Genomic DNA, 15,475 nt, shown 5'->3' with positions numbered 1-15,475 from the left:
AGCTAAGATCCCACAGGCTGTGCAGCAGAGCCAAATAAAATAAAATAAAAATGTGTTAGAAGATACCAATATCAGGAACAAAGATGAGTGATTACTATGGGCATTGAAGGAATAATAAGGAAATGTTTACTAACTTTACAGCCATAAATTCAATAATTCAAGTGAAACGGACAGCTTCCTTAAAAGATAAAAAGTACCAAAACTCATTCAAGAAGAAGCAAACCACCTGAATAGTCCTACATGTATTACAGAAATTGAATTCACAGTTAAAAACCCTTCAGAAAAGAAAATTCTAGATTCAGTGATTTTACTAGCCATCATACAGATAAATCTCGAATGCATTATGTTAAGTAGAGGAAGTCAGACTTGAAAGCCTACATATATGATATTCTAGAGAAGGCCAAACTATGGGGATGGAAAAGTAGCTTAGTGGTTTAGAGGGGCTGGGGGAAAAGGAAGGCTTGACAATAAAGGTACACAGGGAAACTGGTGGTAGGGATGAGGGGTACAAAGGAATTTACAACTTGGTGGTGGTGGTAACAGGATTGTATTTATTTGTCAAGACTTGCATGATTGGATACAATTTACTATTTGTATATTATATCTTAGTCAAAAAGGTTTTGACAAGTGGATGGCGGATCTATACATAGTAATTTACCTTAAAGTATTGAGTGGCCTATGAAGAAAGGCAAAAGCATAATGGTCTATAACACAGAATTCTCAAAAAGAAACAGTGTGTCTAGACCTGACTAGGAAGGAAAGAATATTGGAGGGAAAGCTGTTGTAGACAGTTGTATCCCTAAATCTCCCTATTCCATATCTCTAGGCTAGTATACCTTACTGACTATTGCAAAAATCTGGTTTTGTTTTCTGCTGGGAGTAAAACAAGTAATTCACATTGAGGAGTCTCAGGGCAGTTCAGGGCCCTTAGATGCCAAAATTGGAGGATTAGGAGATGGCTTACTTAATGAAGAGTATGCCACCTTTGACCTGAGCTGCCAGAACCCTGAAGTAAGACTCCCACCATTCAAGAAGGAGTTTGGGGTCCTCTGGAGAAGCTAACAAGCCCAAGAAAGATGTCCTAAAGATACTGACATCAGCATCTCTCCCATGACTCATCCAGTTCTCTCCCTAGGAAGTTCAAAGTAAACAAGCTAGGTCCACATCCCAGAGTTTCCAATCATTTTTTATTCCAACACTCATAATTTCAAATAGAAGACCAGACATCCAAGGAAAGTCTCTAAACACAGAAAATAAGCATAAAATCAATCAAGTTGAAAACAGCAATTTATAGGAAACAAACGCAGCTGGGAGAAGAAAACAAAAGTCATTAAGGATTTCAAGTTCTTTAAAATTTAGAAAAAATGAATACATTTCACTTTATTCCTCCAAGTGACCACAATGCCACAAGCCACTTACCATTAGATTCTGAAAGGTGGACAAAAGGAGGCAAATTAGCTAGGGACCTAAGGACTCAAATAACAACCCAGTGGGGAGTTTCCTGGGGTTTTGTTTCCTCCCATGCATCCAACTTGAGGTTGGGGACTGGAATCTGGAAATACCAATCTGGAAATCACACACATACACATGCCTTAAGAAAAGCCAAAGGTCCAGAAAAGTTTTGCTTACCATGACAAAACCCTTTTTACCACTCTGTTCTTGTGGCAAACATGAGGAGAGCTGCAATTCCCAAACAGGCATTGCAGACACTGAATTCATTGGTAAGAGGCTATGTTCCAACCTCTTTTCCCTTTAGTAAGGTGGTCCTCATGAAACCTGTGAGCCAAGACATCTCATACCCAGCATTATTGACATTTGGGGCTGGAAAGCCTTTTCTCTGGAAGGATATACTATGCACTATAGGATGTACAGCAGTATCCCTGTATAACCCACCAGATGCCAATAGCACATTCCCCCAATTCCTATAATCAAAAATATATACAGATATTACCAAATGTGCTCTTGGAATATCACCTCTGATTGAGAACTAATGATCTCTGACTTCACAACCCCTTGCAGGAAGGCTAGGACATGCAAGTCAGACACATTGTAGAGCCTGTCTTCTCTCCTCACCTGTAGTAGGAGGTAACACCCTTCCCCATCTCAGGCCAGCACTGAGAAGACTATGAGGTGGGATCCCATCATCTTGGAAGCATGCAAGTGGACAAACAAGAATAGCCCTGCAGAAACTTGATATACTGCTGTTGGAACCACAGTTCACCAGAGTGAGCCAGGATGTGCATTCTGGACCTAAACAGATTTTCAACCTGCTAAAATAGAAGATTTAAGTGGAAACCAGCATCTCATGAGTAATACTCAAAATGCATAGGACACAGTCCAAAATTATTTGTCACACTATTGAAGTCACTCAGTTGTGTCTGACTCTCTGCAACCCATGGACTGTAGCCTACAGGGCTCCTCTCTCCATTGGATTTTCCAGGCAAGAATACTGGAGTGGGTTGCCATTTCCTTCTCCAGGGGATCTCCCAACCCAGGGATTGAACCCAGGTCTCCCGCATTGCAGGCAGACATTTTACCATCTGTGCCGCCAGGGAAGCCCTTGTCACACTAAGAACTAGTAAACTCTCAATTCCAATAAGAAAAGACTATTAGCCGGTCAGAATGGCTACTATCCAAAGACTACAAACAATAAATGCTGGAGAGGGTGCGGAGAAAAAGGAACCCTCTTACACTGTTGGTGAGAATGCAAACTAGTATAGCCACTATGGAGAACAGTGTGGAGATTCCTTAAAAAACTGGAAATAGAACTGCCATATGATCCAGCAATCCCACTGCTGGGCATACACACCAAGGAAACCAGAACTGAAAGAGACACGTGTACCCCAATGTTCATTGCAGCACTGTTTATAATAGCCAGGACATGGAAGCAACCTAGATGTCCATTGGCAGATGAATGGATAAGAAAGCTGTGGTACATATAGACAATGGAATATTACTCAGCCATTAAAAAGAATACATTTGAATCAGTTCTAATGAGGTGGATGAAATTGGAGCCTATTATACAGAGTGAAGTAAGTCAGAAAGAAAAACACCAATACAGTATATTAATGGATATATATGGAATTTAGAAAGATGGTAATGATAACCCTATATGCAAGACAGCAAAAGAGACACAGATGTAAAGAACTGTTTTTTGGACTCTGTGGGAGAAGGCAAGGGTGGGATGATTTGAGAGAATAGCATTGAAACATGTATATTATCATATGTGAAACAGATCGCCAGCCCAGGTTTGATGCATGAGACAGGGTACTCAGGGCTGGTGCACTGGGAAGACCCAGGGTGATGGGATGGGGAGGGAGGTGGGAGGAGGGGTCAGGATGGGGAACACATGTACACCCATGGCTGATTCATGTCAATGTATGGCAAAAACCATTACAATATTGTAAAGTAATTAGTGTCCAATTAAAATAAATAAATTAAAAAAAAGAAAAGACTATTAATGAGCACCAACATCAAGCTCACATAGCTATTGAATTACTGGGCAAGGATTTTAAAGAAGCCATTATAAAAGTTCTCCATTGAACAATTATGAACACACTTGAAACATATTAAAGAACAAGAAACACTGAAAAAATAGAAATTTATGGCAATACATATAAAGACAAGGGATTAATATCAAGAAATAGAGTGTACAGAGATTTTGCAATACCTTATATGCTGATACATGCATTGACTCCCCATTAACAACCTCTGTACCTTCTGTCTACTTTGGCTGTGAACCTAAAACTGCTATAAAAAATAAAAAAAGAAATATAAGAAACAGAGCAGAGGTTGGCAAACTACCTACTTCTGTACATCTGAACTAATGTACATTTGTACATTCTTAACTAAGAACAGTTTATACACTTTTATTGCTTGGGGTTAAAACAAGAAAATATTTTATGAGATGCAAAAATTAAGTAAAATTCCAATTTCAGTGTCTGTAAATACAGTTTGTTGGAATATAGTCCTGTTCATTTGTGTATGTATTGTCACAACAACAGAGTTCTGAAGTTTCCAGAGAGGGGGCTTAAATACTATAGTGCATTTTTCCAACCCTTTTTTCCCCAACATCTGTATAACTTGCTTTATTCAATGGTACATTAGCAAATACGATCAAGTAGAGGTGTGAAAAGTGCTTGTACATTTCTGAAATGCTGCAACTGAGACGTGACCAAATCTAAGCTTGCTGGCTGGATGTTGGGAGACTCAGGATGGAACTATTCCCACTGCATCAACCAACAGCCAGGCAGCTAAGTAGGGAGAGAGACCACCACCATCCAGGGAGCAAGACCACCCAGAGTCTAACTGAGCACCCTCCAGGGAGTGAAACCACAGAGAGCCAGCCATGGTGGGGGTGGGGGAGGTGGGGTGTGGAGGGGGGACCACTGAGAGCTGGCTCCCGGCTGAGGAGCGAGACAGCTGGTGTTTGTGCTGTGGCAGCTTCGTACTATCGTGTGCCTGGGCACTGTCGCGTGTTTATGGCGTCACAGCTTGTGCGCGCCAGCCCTGACGTCCTTGAGACACGCCCACATGGCCACCGCACTGACTGGCCCTCGCACTGGGCCTGGAGAGTCCTGGCCGACGACCCCGAGCCTCCTCCTGCTCCTGTTTCTCCTGCCTCCCACCCAGGTTGAAGCCACAGCCCACAGGCACCCTGCCAGTGAGGAGGTCGCGTTTAGCCGTGATGTGGGTAGGACCTCTCCAAGCCCAGGTTGGTGGTGGTCCTGGCGGTGAATCCGGTGAATCCTGGGCTTCCGACTCCCAAGGGTGGAGACCCAGCTTTCCGCGTTCCTTTCCTTTTTCCAGGCCTCCCACTCTCCCTCCCTTCACTTTGCACGTGGCCAGGCCCACCCTGGTGCTGCTGCTACTCACACCCTTTGTCATTCTTCCTTCAGCCTGTGGCCAGCGTCATGTGCAAGGGAAGATACTGGGAGGCGTGGATGCCCTTGAGGGAAAGTGGCCGTGGCAGGCCAGTGTGCACTTTGTAGGTTTCCACATCTGTGGTGGGTCCATCATTGATGAGTACTGGATCCTGTCGGCTGCCCACTGCTTTGACAGGTGAGTGGGCGGTGATGGGTACCCTTCCCATGGAGGCCTAGGGCTGCAAGATGAACCACATAGGACTGGGACTTCTTGGAGTTAGGGAGAGAGTTGGACCCAGCACACAGCTCCATTCACTACAGCTTCTTGCACAGGACTGAGGACTCTTTTAGGGCCATCAGCTCTTCCAGATAGGTGTGGAACAAAATAATAGGATGAGAGGTGAGGTGAGGAGTCATATCTTAGGATGATAAGGTGAGAAGTGATGAAAGACTTATCCTCATTGGCAGCTCACTGTACATCTGACAAACTCACCATCCAGCAGGTAGTGGTGAGTCCTTGAATCCTCCATGTACTCAGGTCAGGACTTCTTTGGGAGCAGTTCTGCCAGTCAGGTCCCTACTGTGCTGGAACGGCTCACTTCCCACATCCTGGCTGAGAGCTTGGATACCCAGGCCCCCATGTTCCAGGACTCCATGGGCCTGTGAGCTCATGGAAGCTCCTCTTCCTATGGGTCAGGTGCTTGAACCACTGTACCTTTGTTCTCTGTCTCTACAGGAATAGGAACACTGAGGCCTTTGATATGTATGTGGGTCTTGTGGACCTCAATGTTGCAGGCAATCACACACAGTGGTTTGAGGTGAATAGGGTGATCATACACCCCACATATGAATTGTATCACCCTGTTGGAGGTGACATCGCTCTGGTGCAGCTGAAAACCCGCATTGTTTTTTCCGACTCTGTGCTTCCCATCTGTATTGCACCCCCAGACTTGACTCTTTGGAACCTTTCTTGCTGGGCTACAGGATGGGGATCCATCTCCCAAAAAGGTAAGAAAACAAAGTGCAGGGTGGAACCCTTTATTGGAGCTTGTGGAAGGGATGATGGCTTTATAACATTACCAGAGAGAATGTTCTATCCATTAAGGGGTTGTAAGTATCTGAGGACTGGAATCTTTATACATCAATCACTATATGTTTCTGTCAGTGTGGAGTTGTGCTTTATTCCTGGCTGGCTTTGTTGTATACAGAGAAGTAGTTACATCTACTTTGAGTGTGAAGCTTATATTTTGTATACCAAGAGCACAAATTTCCAGCATAGTTGTTCTTAAAATTTTAAATTAAATTTATAATCTTTTTTAACCTATGAAAAAACATAATAGTTATTCTAGTTATCTATAAAGGCCTTGTACTTTCTTTCTAGGTTCAAATCTTTGTATTTCAGGATTTCTACAGTTATATAAAAGATTATTTTTAATTGCATTTGCTAATCAGACACAGCTGTTGATTTCTGTGTATTGATAATATTTCCACCCACCATATAGGACTAATTTTTAATAGTTTGTCAGTTGATTATTTAATTGTTCTAGATTTTTTAATATATTTTCTTCAGATAAAGCTTGTTTAATCACTTCCTTTTCTATATCTTATCCTTAATTAATTTTTCTTGTCTTATTGCAACGACTAGAACCTCTAGTAGAAATGTTGCTAGGTCTCTTTTTCTTGTTTTTTATTTTAATTGAAATGCTTCTAATAGCTTACTATTGCATCTGTGACTTGATTTGGAGATTTCAAATTGATATCTTATATCAGTTTAAGAAAGTTTAACATCTGCTTTACTTAATTAAAAAAAACTCTTATTGAAGTTAAACTGATATAAATTCAAATTAGAATGTTAAAACTTTAGAATGTTAAATGTAATCCCCATGGTAAACATGAAAGGAAATTAAAAGGGAATTTAAATATTTCACTGCAAAAACTCAACTAAATGCAAAGAAGACAGGAATGCAAGAAAATGAGGCAAGGAGAAAGCTATAAGGCATGTAGAAAGTAAGTAGTAAAATGACAGAAGCAAGTTGCTCCTTACCAATAATTACTTTGAATGTAAATGGTTGAACTCTCAAATCAAAAGACAGAGACTGGAATTAAGGAGATAAAGCCAAGATGGCAGAGTACACCTCCTCTCACTGGAACATATAAATTACAGTCATTGATAAAACAAATATTGATGAGAAAGACTGGAATCCACCAGAGAAGATTTTCTACAACTAAAGATGGGAACCATGGGTAGGAAGGGCAAAATCACAGTATAGTTAAGACCTATACGCTTGGGTGGATGACCCACAAATAGGAGGATAATTACAAATATGGAGCTTCTCCCCAAGGAATAAAGGGTCTGAACCTCAAATTGGGCTCCCCTGTCCTGGGGTCCTATACCAGGAATATTTGGTTTTGGAGGCCAACAGGCCTTACTTTTGGGACACCCAGAAAGCTGTGAGAAATAAAGACTCCACCCTTAAAAGGCGCATATAAAATCTCACATGCTGCAGGACCTAGAGCAGAGTAGTAATTTAAAAGGAGCCTGGGTCAGATCCACCTACTTATCTTGGAGAGTCTCCCTGAGAGGTAGGAAGCAACTGGAGCTCACCCCACAGACCTAGACACTGGTGGCACCATTTAGAGAGGACTTCCCTGGTGCTTCAGATGGTAGTGTCTGCCTACAATGTGGGAGACCTGGATTTGATCCCTGGTTTGGGAAGATCCCCTGGAAAAGGAAATGGCAACCCACTCCAGTACTGTTGCCTGAAAAATCCCATGGATGGAGGAGCCTGGTAGGCTACAGTCCATAGGGTTGCAAAGAGTCAGACACGACCATTTAAGGGAGCTCATTCTATCACATGGACACTGGTGTTGACAAGCACTATTTTAAAATCCTCTGTCTAGTTAATTGGGCTTCCCTAGTGTAAAGGACAGAGAAGGCAATGGCACTCCACTCCAGTACTCTCGCCTGGAAAATCCCGTGGATGGAGGAGCCTGGTAGGCTGCAGTCCATGGGGTCGCTAAGAGTTGGACACGACTGAGCGACTTCACTTTCACTTTTCACTTTCATGCATTGGAGAAGGAAATGGCAACCCACTCCAGTGTTCTTGCCTGGAGAATCCCAGGGACTGGGGAGCCTGGTGGGCTGCCGTCTACGGGGTCGCACAGAGTTGGACACGACTGAAGTGATGGATCTTCACTTCAGTGTAAAGTGAAGGATCTGCGGTGTAAAGGATCTGCCTGCAATGTAGGAGACCCAGGTTCAATCCCTAGGTCAGGAAGATCCCCTGGGGAAGGGAATGATTACCCACTCCAGTATTCTTGCCTGGAGAATTCCATGGACAGAGGAGCCTGACGGGCTACAGTCCGTGGGATTGCAAAGAGTCGGACACGACTCAGTTCACCCCTGACCCACCTGGGAAGCCCACATTACATCCCTAGTACTTATTTATCTTGTAACTGCTGAAAGTTTATAACTTTTGACCGCCTTCAACCAATTCCATCCTCCCTCAACACTCCCCTGCCACTGGTAATCACAAAACTAATCTCTTTTTCTATAAGTTTGTCTTTGAAGTCTAATTGGTATGTTAGTTCCGGTTACATGACATAGTGATTTGGTATTTCTCTACAGCTCAAAATTATCACCATAATAAGTCTAATTACAACATGTCACCATACAAATATATTACATAATTTTTTATTTTATTCCACACACTGTACATTTCGTACCTGTGACTCATTTATTTTACAACTGGAAGTTTGTACCTCTTATTCTTCTTCACCCATTTCTTTCCTTACTTTCCTTACCCAAACCCCTCACCTCTGGCAACCACCTGTTTTTTCTCTGTATCTATAACTCTGTTCTGTTCATTTGTTTTCCTTAGATTCCACAAATAAGTGAAATCATACAATATTTGGGCTTCCTTGGTGGCTCAGATGGTAAAGAATCTGCCTGCAATGCGGGATACCTGGGTTCAGTCACTGGGTTGGGAAGATTCCCTGGAGAAGGAAATGGCACCCCACTCCAGTATTCTTGCCTGGAGAGTTCCATGGACAGAGGAGCCTGGCGGGCTACAGTCCATGGAGTTGCAAAGACTCAGACATGACTAAGCAACACACACACACACACACACACACACACACGCAATATTTGTCTCTTTCTGTCTGACTTATTTCATTTAGCACAATATCCTCTAGATCCATCCATGTTGTTGCAAATGGTAAGATTCCATTCTTTTTTGCGGCTGGTTAATATTCCATTATATATACATACCACATCTTCTTCAACCACTCATGTATTAGTGGGCACTTAGGTTAGTTTAGATCTGAAGTGAGTCTCTTGTAGGCAACATATATATGGGTCTTATATTTGCATCCATTTTATGTCATTTGATTGGATAATTAAGTTCATTTATATCTAAAAGTAGGTATTAACTACTGGTATTTTGTTCATTGGTTTGGGATTGCTTTTATAGCTCTTTTTTGTTCCTTTCTTTTTCCTTTGTTCCATTTCCTCCTGATTTGATGACTATATGTAGCATTATGCTTAGATTCCTTTCTTTTTCTGTGTGTATATCTATTATAGATTTTCTTTGTGGTTACCATGAGGTTTATATAATTCTTCTATAATACCCATGATTATTTTACATTGCTGATCTTTTATTTTCAAATGTATTTTAACAACACTGCATATTTACTCCCCTTTCTTCAAGATTATTGTTTTTATATATTTTACTTCTTTTTGATCATGTATTTCTTAACTACTTATTGTGGATATAATTTTGGCATTTTGTCTTTTAACCTTCTTATTGGCTTTGTATGTGTTTGATTTACTGTCTTCACTATGTATTTGCTTTTACCAATGAGCTTCTTCCTTTCATAATTCTCATGTTCTAGTTGTGGCTTTTTTTCATTTAGAGAAGTCCCTTTAATATTTCTTGTAAAGCTGGTTTGGTGGTGCTGAACTCTTTTTTTTTTTTTTCTCATCTGTAAAACTTTCAGTCTCTTCATCAAATCTGAATGAAAACCTTGCTAGGTAGATTATTCTTGGTTGTAGGTTTTTCCCTTGCATCCCTTTAAGTTAATCATGCCATTCCCTTCTGGCCTGCAGAGTTTCTGCTGAAAAGTCAACTGATAACCTTATGGGAGTTCCCTGTATGTACCTTGTTGCTTTTCCCTTGATGCTTTCAATATTCTCTCTTTATCTTTAATTTTTGCCATTTTAATCACAGTGTGTCTTCGTGTGGTCCTTTTTGGTTGATCCCGTGTGGGCCAACTCTCTGTGCCCCCTGGACTTGATGTCTCTTTCCTTTCCCAGGTTAGGAAATTTTTCAGTGATTATATCTTCAGATATGTTCTCTGCCCCCTTTTCTGTCTCTTCTCATTGTGGGTTCCCTGTCATGCTGGTGCGTTTAATCTTGTCCCAGGGATCTCTGAGGCTATCCTCAGTTCTTTTCATTCTTTTTACTTTATTCTGCTCTTCAGCAATTATTTCCACCATTTTATCTTCCAGCTCACTGATCCATTCTTCTGCTTCAGATATTCTGCTATTGATTCCTTCTAGAGTGTTTTTAATTTCAGTAATTGTGTTGTTTGTATGTTTATTCTTTAATTCTTCTGCTGCTGCTGCTAAGTCGCTTCAGTTGTGTCTGACTCTGCAACCCAATGGATGGCAGCCCACCAGGCTCCCCCGTCCCTGGGATTCTCCAGGCAAGAACACTGGAGTGGGTTGCCATTTTCTTCTCCAATGCATGAAAGTGAAAAGTGAAAGTGAAGTCGCTCAGTCGTGTCTGACCCTCAGCGACCCCATGGACTGCAGCCTACCAGGCTCCTCCGTCCACTAGGTCTTTGTTAATTGATTCTTACATGTTCTCCATTCTATTTTCAAGGTTTTTGATCATCTTTACTATCATTATTCTGAATTCTTTTAGAGGGGAGGAGAGGGTGAGATGTATGGAGAGAGTAACATGGAAACTTACATTCAGTTCACTTCAGTTCAGTTCAGCCTCTCAGTCATGTCCGACTCTTTGCGACCCCATGAATCGCAGCATGCCAGGCCTCCCTGTCCATCACCAACTCCCAGTTTTCACCCAAACCCATGTCCATTGTCTTGGTGATGCCATCCAACCATCTCTTTCTCTGTCATCCCCTTCTCCTCCTGCCTTCAATCTTTCCCAGCATTAGGGTCTTTTCCAATGAGTCAACCGTTCGCATGAAGTGGCCAGAGGATTGGAGTTTCAGCTTCAACAACAGTACTTCCAGTGAACACCCAGGACTTATCTCCTTTAGAATGGACTGGTTGGATCTCCTTGCAGTCCAAGGGACTCTCAAGAGTCTTCTTCAACACCACAGTTCAAAAGCATCAACTCTTCGGCACTCAGCTTTCTTCACAGTCCAACTTTCACATCCATACATGACCACTGGCAAAACCATAGCCTTGACTAGATGGACCTTTGTTGGCAAAGTAATGTCTCTGCTTTTTAATATGCTATCTAGGTTGGTCATAACTTTCCTTCCAAGGAGTAAGCGCCTTTTAATTTCATGGCTGCAATCACCATCTACAGTGATTTTGGAGCCCCCAAAAATAAAGTCTGACACTGTTTCCCCAGAGACATTAGGGTTTTGTATATATCATGTCATCTGAAATAGTGACAGTTTTACTTCTTCCCTTCCAGTTTGGATACTTTTTATTTCTTTTTCTTGTTGGCCTCTGTGACTAGGACTTCTGGTCAGTCAGTTCAGTCGCATCAGACTCTTTGTGACCCCATGGACTGCAGCATGCCAGGCTTCCCTGTCCATCACCAACTCCCCGAGCTTGCTCAAACTCATGTCCATCGAGTTGGTGATGCCATCCAACCATCTCGTCCTCTGTCATCCCCTTCTCCTCCTGCCTTAAATCTTTTCCATAGGACTTCCTATACTATGTCAAACAAAAGAGGAAAGATTGGGCATCCATAAGACTATTCCTGATTTTAGAGGTGAAACTTTCAGCTTTTCAGCATTGAGCATGGCATTAGCTGTTGGTTTCTCATAACTAGCCTTTATTATATTGAGATATGTCCTCTATATACTAACTTTGAAGGGAGTTTTTATCATAAATGGAATTTGAATTTTGTAAAATGCTTTTTCTGTGTCTATTGAGGTGATCTTGTGCTTTTTATCCTTCCTTTTGTTAATGTGGTAGGAGGACATGGCAACCTACTCCAGTATTCTTGCCTGGAGAATTCCCATGGACAGAGGAACCTGGCAGGCTACAGTCCATGGGGTTGCAAACAGTCGGACATGACTGAAGTGACTTAGCACTTGTTAATGTGGTATATCACATTGATATTGAACCATCTGCAGATATTGAACCATCCTTGCATCCCTGTAATTAATTTCTTTTGATCATGGTTTGACATGTTTTATATACTGTTAAATTCAGTTGGCTAACACACTGAGGATTTTTGTATCTATATTCCTCAGGATATTGTCCAGTAATTTTCATTTTTATAATGTCTTTGGTTTTGATATAAGGAAAATGGTGGCCTTGTAGAATGAATTCAATAGTGTTTCCTCCTCTTCAATTTTTTTGAATAGTTGGAGAACAATAGGTATTAACTTTTCAGCTGTGAAACTGTTCAGTCTTTGACTTTTGCCTCCTGGGAGTTTTCACTCCCAGTTTCACTGGGAATTCAGTTTCACTACTAGTGATCAGTCTCTTCAGATTTTCTATTTCTTCCTGATTCAGTCTTGGAAGGTTGCATGTTTTTTGTAAATTGTCCATTTTTTTCCTAGGGTGTCCAATTTGTTGGCATATAACTTTCATAGTGTTCTGTTTTAATTTTTTTGTATCTCTGTGATAGCATTTGTAATTTTTCCTCTTTCATTTTGTTTACTTGGGCCCTCTTTCTTTTTTTCCCTGTTGAACCTGGTTAAACACTTATTAATTTTCTTTATCATTTCAAAGAAATAGCTCTTGGTTTCATTGATCTTTTCTATTTTTGTCTATATTTTATTATTTTCTATTCTGGCCTTTATTATTTCCTTTCTTCTGATGACTTTGGGTTTTGTTTTTCTTCTTTTTCTAATTCCTTTAGATGATATGTAGTTTGAGATTTTTCTTGTTTCTACAGGTATAAATTTCCCTCTTACATTTACTTCTGCTGCATACCATGATCTTGAAAAACTGTTTTTGTTTTTAGTTGTTCTGAGGTATTTTCTGATTTCATCTTTGCTTTCTTCATTTACCCATTGCTTTTTAATTGCATGTTGTTTAGTCTCCATGCATTTGTGTTTTTACTATTTTTCTTCCTGTAATTGATTTCTAGTTTCATACCTTTATGGTCAGAAAAGAGGTTTGATATAATTTCTATCCTCTTAAATTTGTTAAACTAAATCTATAAAACAAATACTAACAGACTGAAAGGGAGAAATTGGCAATGATAAAATAATAGTAGGGGACTATAATACCCCAGTTACAATCAGACAGATATCAATAAAGAAACAATGGCCTTTAAATGACACATTAGACCAGATGGACATAATGGCTATCTATAGAACATTCCATCCAGAAACAGCACAGTACTATATTGGGTGCATGGGCTTCCCTGGTGGCTCAGACAGTAGAGTCCACCTGTGATGCCGGAGACCCAGGTTCGATTCCTGGTTTGGGAAGATCCCCTGGAGAAGAGAATGGGTACCCACTCCAGTTTTCTTGCCTGGAGAATTCCGTGGACAGAAGAGCCTGAGGGGCTACAGTCTATGGGGTCACAGAGTTAAGACACAATTCAGCAACTGATACACACACATATTAGGTGTATGAATGTTAACAAACAGTATATCCTCTTCTTGTATTGATCCCTTTACGGTATAATGGTCTTCTTGTCAAAGACTTCTTGCTCTTTTGTCATAGACTTTTATTTAAAGTCTTCTTTTTCTGTTGTCAGCACTGCCACCCCAGCATTCTTTTTGGTTCCATTTGTGTGGAAGAACTTTTTCCATCCCCTCACTTTCAGTCTCTGTGTGTCTTTAGCTCTGAAGTGAGTTTCTTGTAGGCTAAATATAGATGAGTCTTGTTTTTTCATCCAATTAGCCCCTTTCTGTCTTTTGATGGGAACATTAGTGTATTGATATTTAAAGTGATTATTGATAGGTATGTGCTTTTTGTCATTTTCTTACTTGTTTTATTGTTTTTTAGTTCTTCTCTGTTATTATTTTTTTTTTGGTCTCTTCCCTTGTGGTTTGACGGTTTTCTTTAGTATTCTTTTCTCTTTAGTTTTTGTGTGTCTATTGTAGGTTTTTGATTTGTGGTTACCGTTTATTTTGACCTATGACTATATTTACTGGTTCAAACTCATAGTCAATTCAATTCAAGCACATTCTAAAAGATAAGCTTTTTTTTTTTTTTTGCTACTTTCACCTGTGTTTTGTGTTTTTCACATCTTCATGTCTATTCCTTGTTTATTATAGTTATCAATTCAGTTCAGTCACTCAGTTGTGTCCAACTGTTTGTGACTGCATGGACCGAGGTGTGCCAGGCTTCCTTGTCCATCACCAACTCCAGGAGCTTGCTCAAACTCATGCCCATCGAGTCAGTGATGCCATCCAACCATCTCATGCTCTGTCGTTATAGTTGATTTAAAAAATTTCGTTTCTAAACCTTCCTATTAGCTTAAGTGGTTGATCACAGCCTTTGCTATTAACATATATTTGCCTTTACTAGTGGGATATTTTCCCCTTTCATATAAATTCTTACTTCTTGTAGTCTTTTCCATTTAAATACCCTTTAGCATTTCTTGTAAGATCAGTTTAGTATCGATGAACTCTTCTAGTTTTTGCTTGTCTGAAAAAGTCTTCAGCTCTTCTTTAGTTCTGAGTGATCACCTTGATGGGTAGAGTATCCTAGGTTGTAAGGTTTTCCCTTTCAGTACTTTTTTGAATATTTGTTTTAATTTACTTTTTTACTCGGCTGTGCCAGGTCTTGGTTGCAGCATGTGGGATCTTCGGTTGTGGCATGTGGGATCTTTTAGTCGTGGTATGCTAACTCTTAGTTGTAGCATGAGAACTCTTGGTTGCAGCATGTGGGACCTAGTTCCCTGACCAGGGACTGAACCTGAGCCCCCTGCATTCAGAGTGCAGAATCTTAGCCACTGGACCACCAGGGAAGTCTTACTTTCAGTACTTTAAATAAATATATCATGCCACTCCCTTCTGGTTTGCAAAATTTGTGTGAGACAACCGCATTTAGCCTTATAGGGAATTCCTTTATATGTGACTATTTGTATTTCTTTTGCTGCCTTTAAGATTCTCTCATTATCTTTACCTTTTGCCAGTTTAGTTATGGTATGCTTAGTGTGAATCTCTTTGGGTTCATCTTATATGGGACTCTGTGCTTCCTATACCTGAAAAATGTTTCCTTCTTCAGCCTCAGGAATTTTTCAGCTGTAATTTCATCAGCTTCGCTTTCTACCCTTTTCTCTCTCTTCTTGTTTTGGAACCCCTAAATGCAAATATTAGTGTACTTGACATTATTTTAGAGGTCCCTTAAACTATCCTCATTAAAATTTATGAGAGGGAGAGGGTGGGATGATTTGGGAGAATGGCATTGAAACATTTTTCTGTTCTGATTAGAT

The 15,475-nt window shown here is 40.6% G+C and overlaps 1 protein-coding gene across 4 annotated transcripts in view; it reads left to right on the top strand.

Moving 5' to 3' along the window:
* The first annotated feature begins 4,502 nt into the window (after window positions 1–4,502).
* Window positions 4,503–15,475, top strand: part of PRSS38 (serine protease 38) — a 32,812-nt gene continuing 21,839 nt past the window's right edge. For 2 of the 4 annotated variants that reach the window (XM_086408094.1, XM_086408096.1), the window contains exons 1-3: window positions 4,503–4,714; window positions 4,899–5,061; window positions 5,814–5,873. In XM_086408094.1, the coding sequence (XP_086264220.1) occupies window positions 4,534–4,714; window positions 4,899–5,061; window positions 5,814–5,873 (404 nt within the window). In that variant the 5' untranslated portion in view covers window positions 4,503–4,533. Of the gene's footprint in view, window positions 4,715–4,898; window positions 5,062–5,601; window positions 5,874–15,475 lie in introns of all 4 variants that reach the window. The other 2 variants (XM_086408093.1, XM_086408092.1) reach the window with 1 other exon arrangement.

The sequence above is a fragment of the Bos grunniens genome, chromosome 7 (genome assembly GCF_055505025.1).
Source record: "Bos grunniens cultivar Pamir isolate PY7600 chromosome 7, Bosgru_T2T1.0, whole genome shotgun sequence".
In the NCBI taxonomy this organism is placed as follows: Eukaryota; Metazoa; Chordata; class Mammalia; order Artiodactyla; family Bovidae; genus Bos; species Bos grunniens.
Note: the sequence above shows the minus strand (reverse complement) of the source record. Positions and strands in the feature narration are given on the sequence as shown.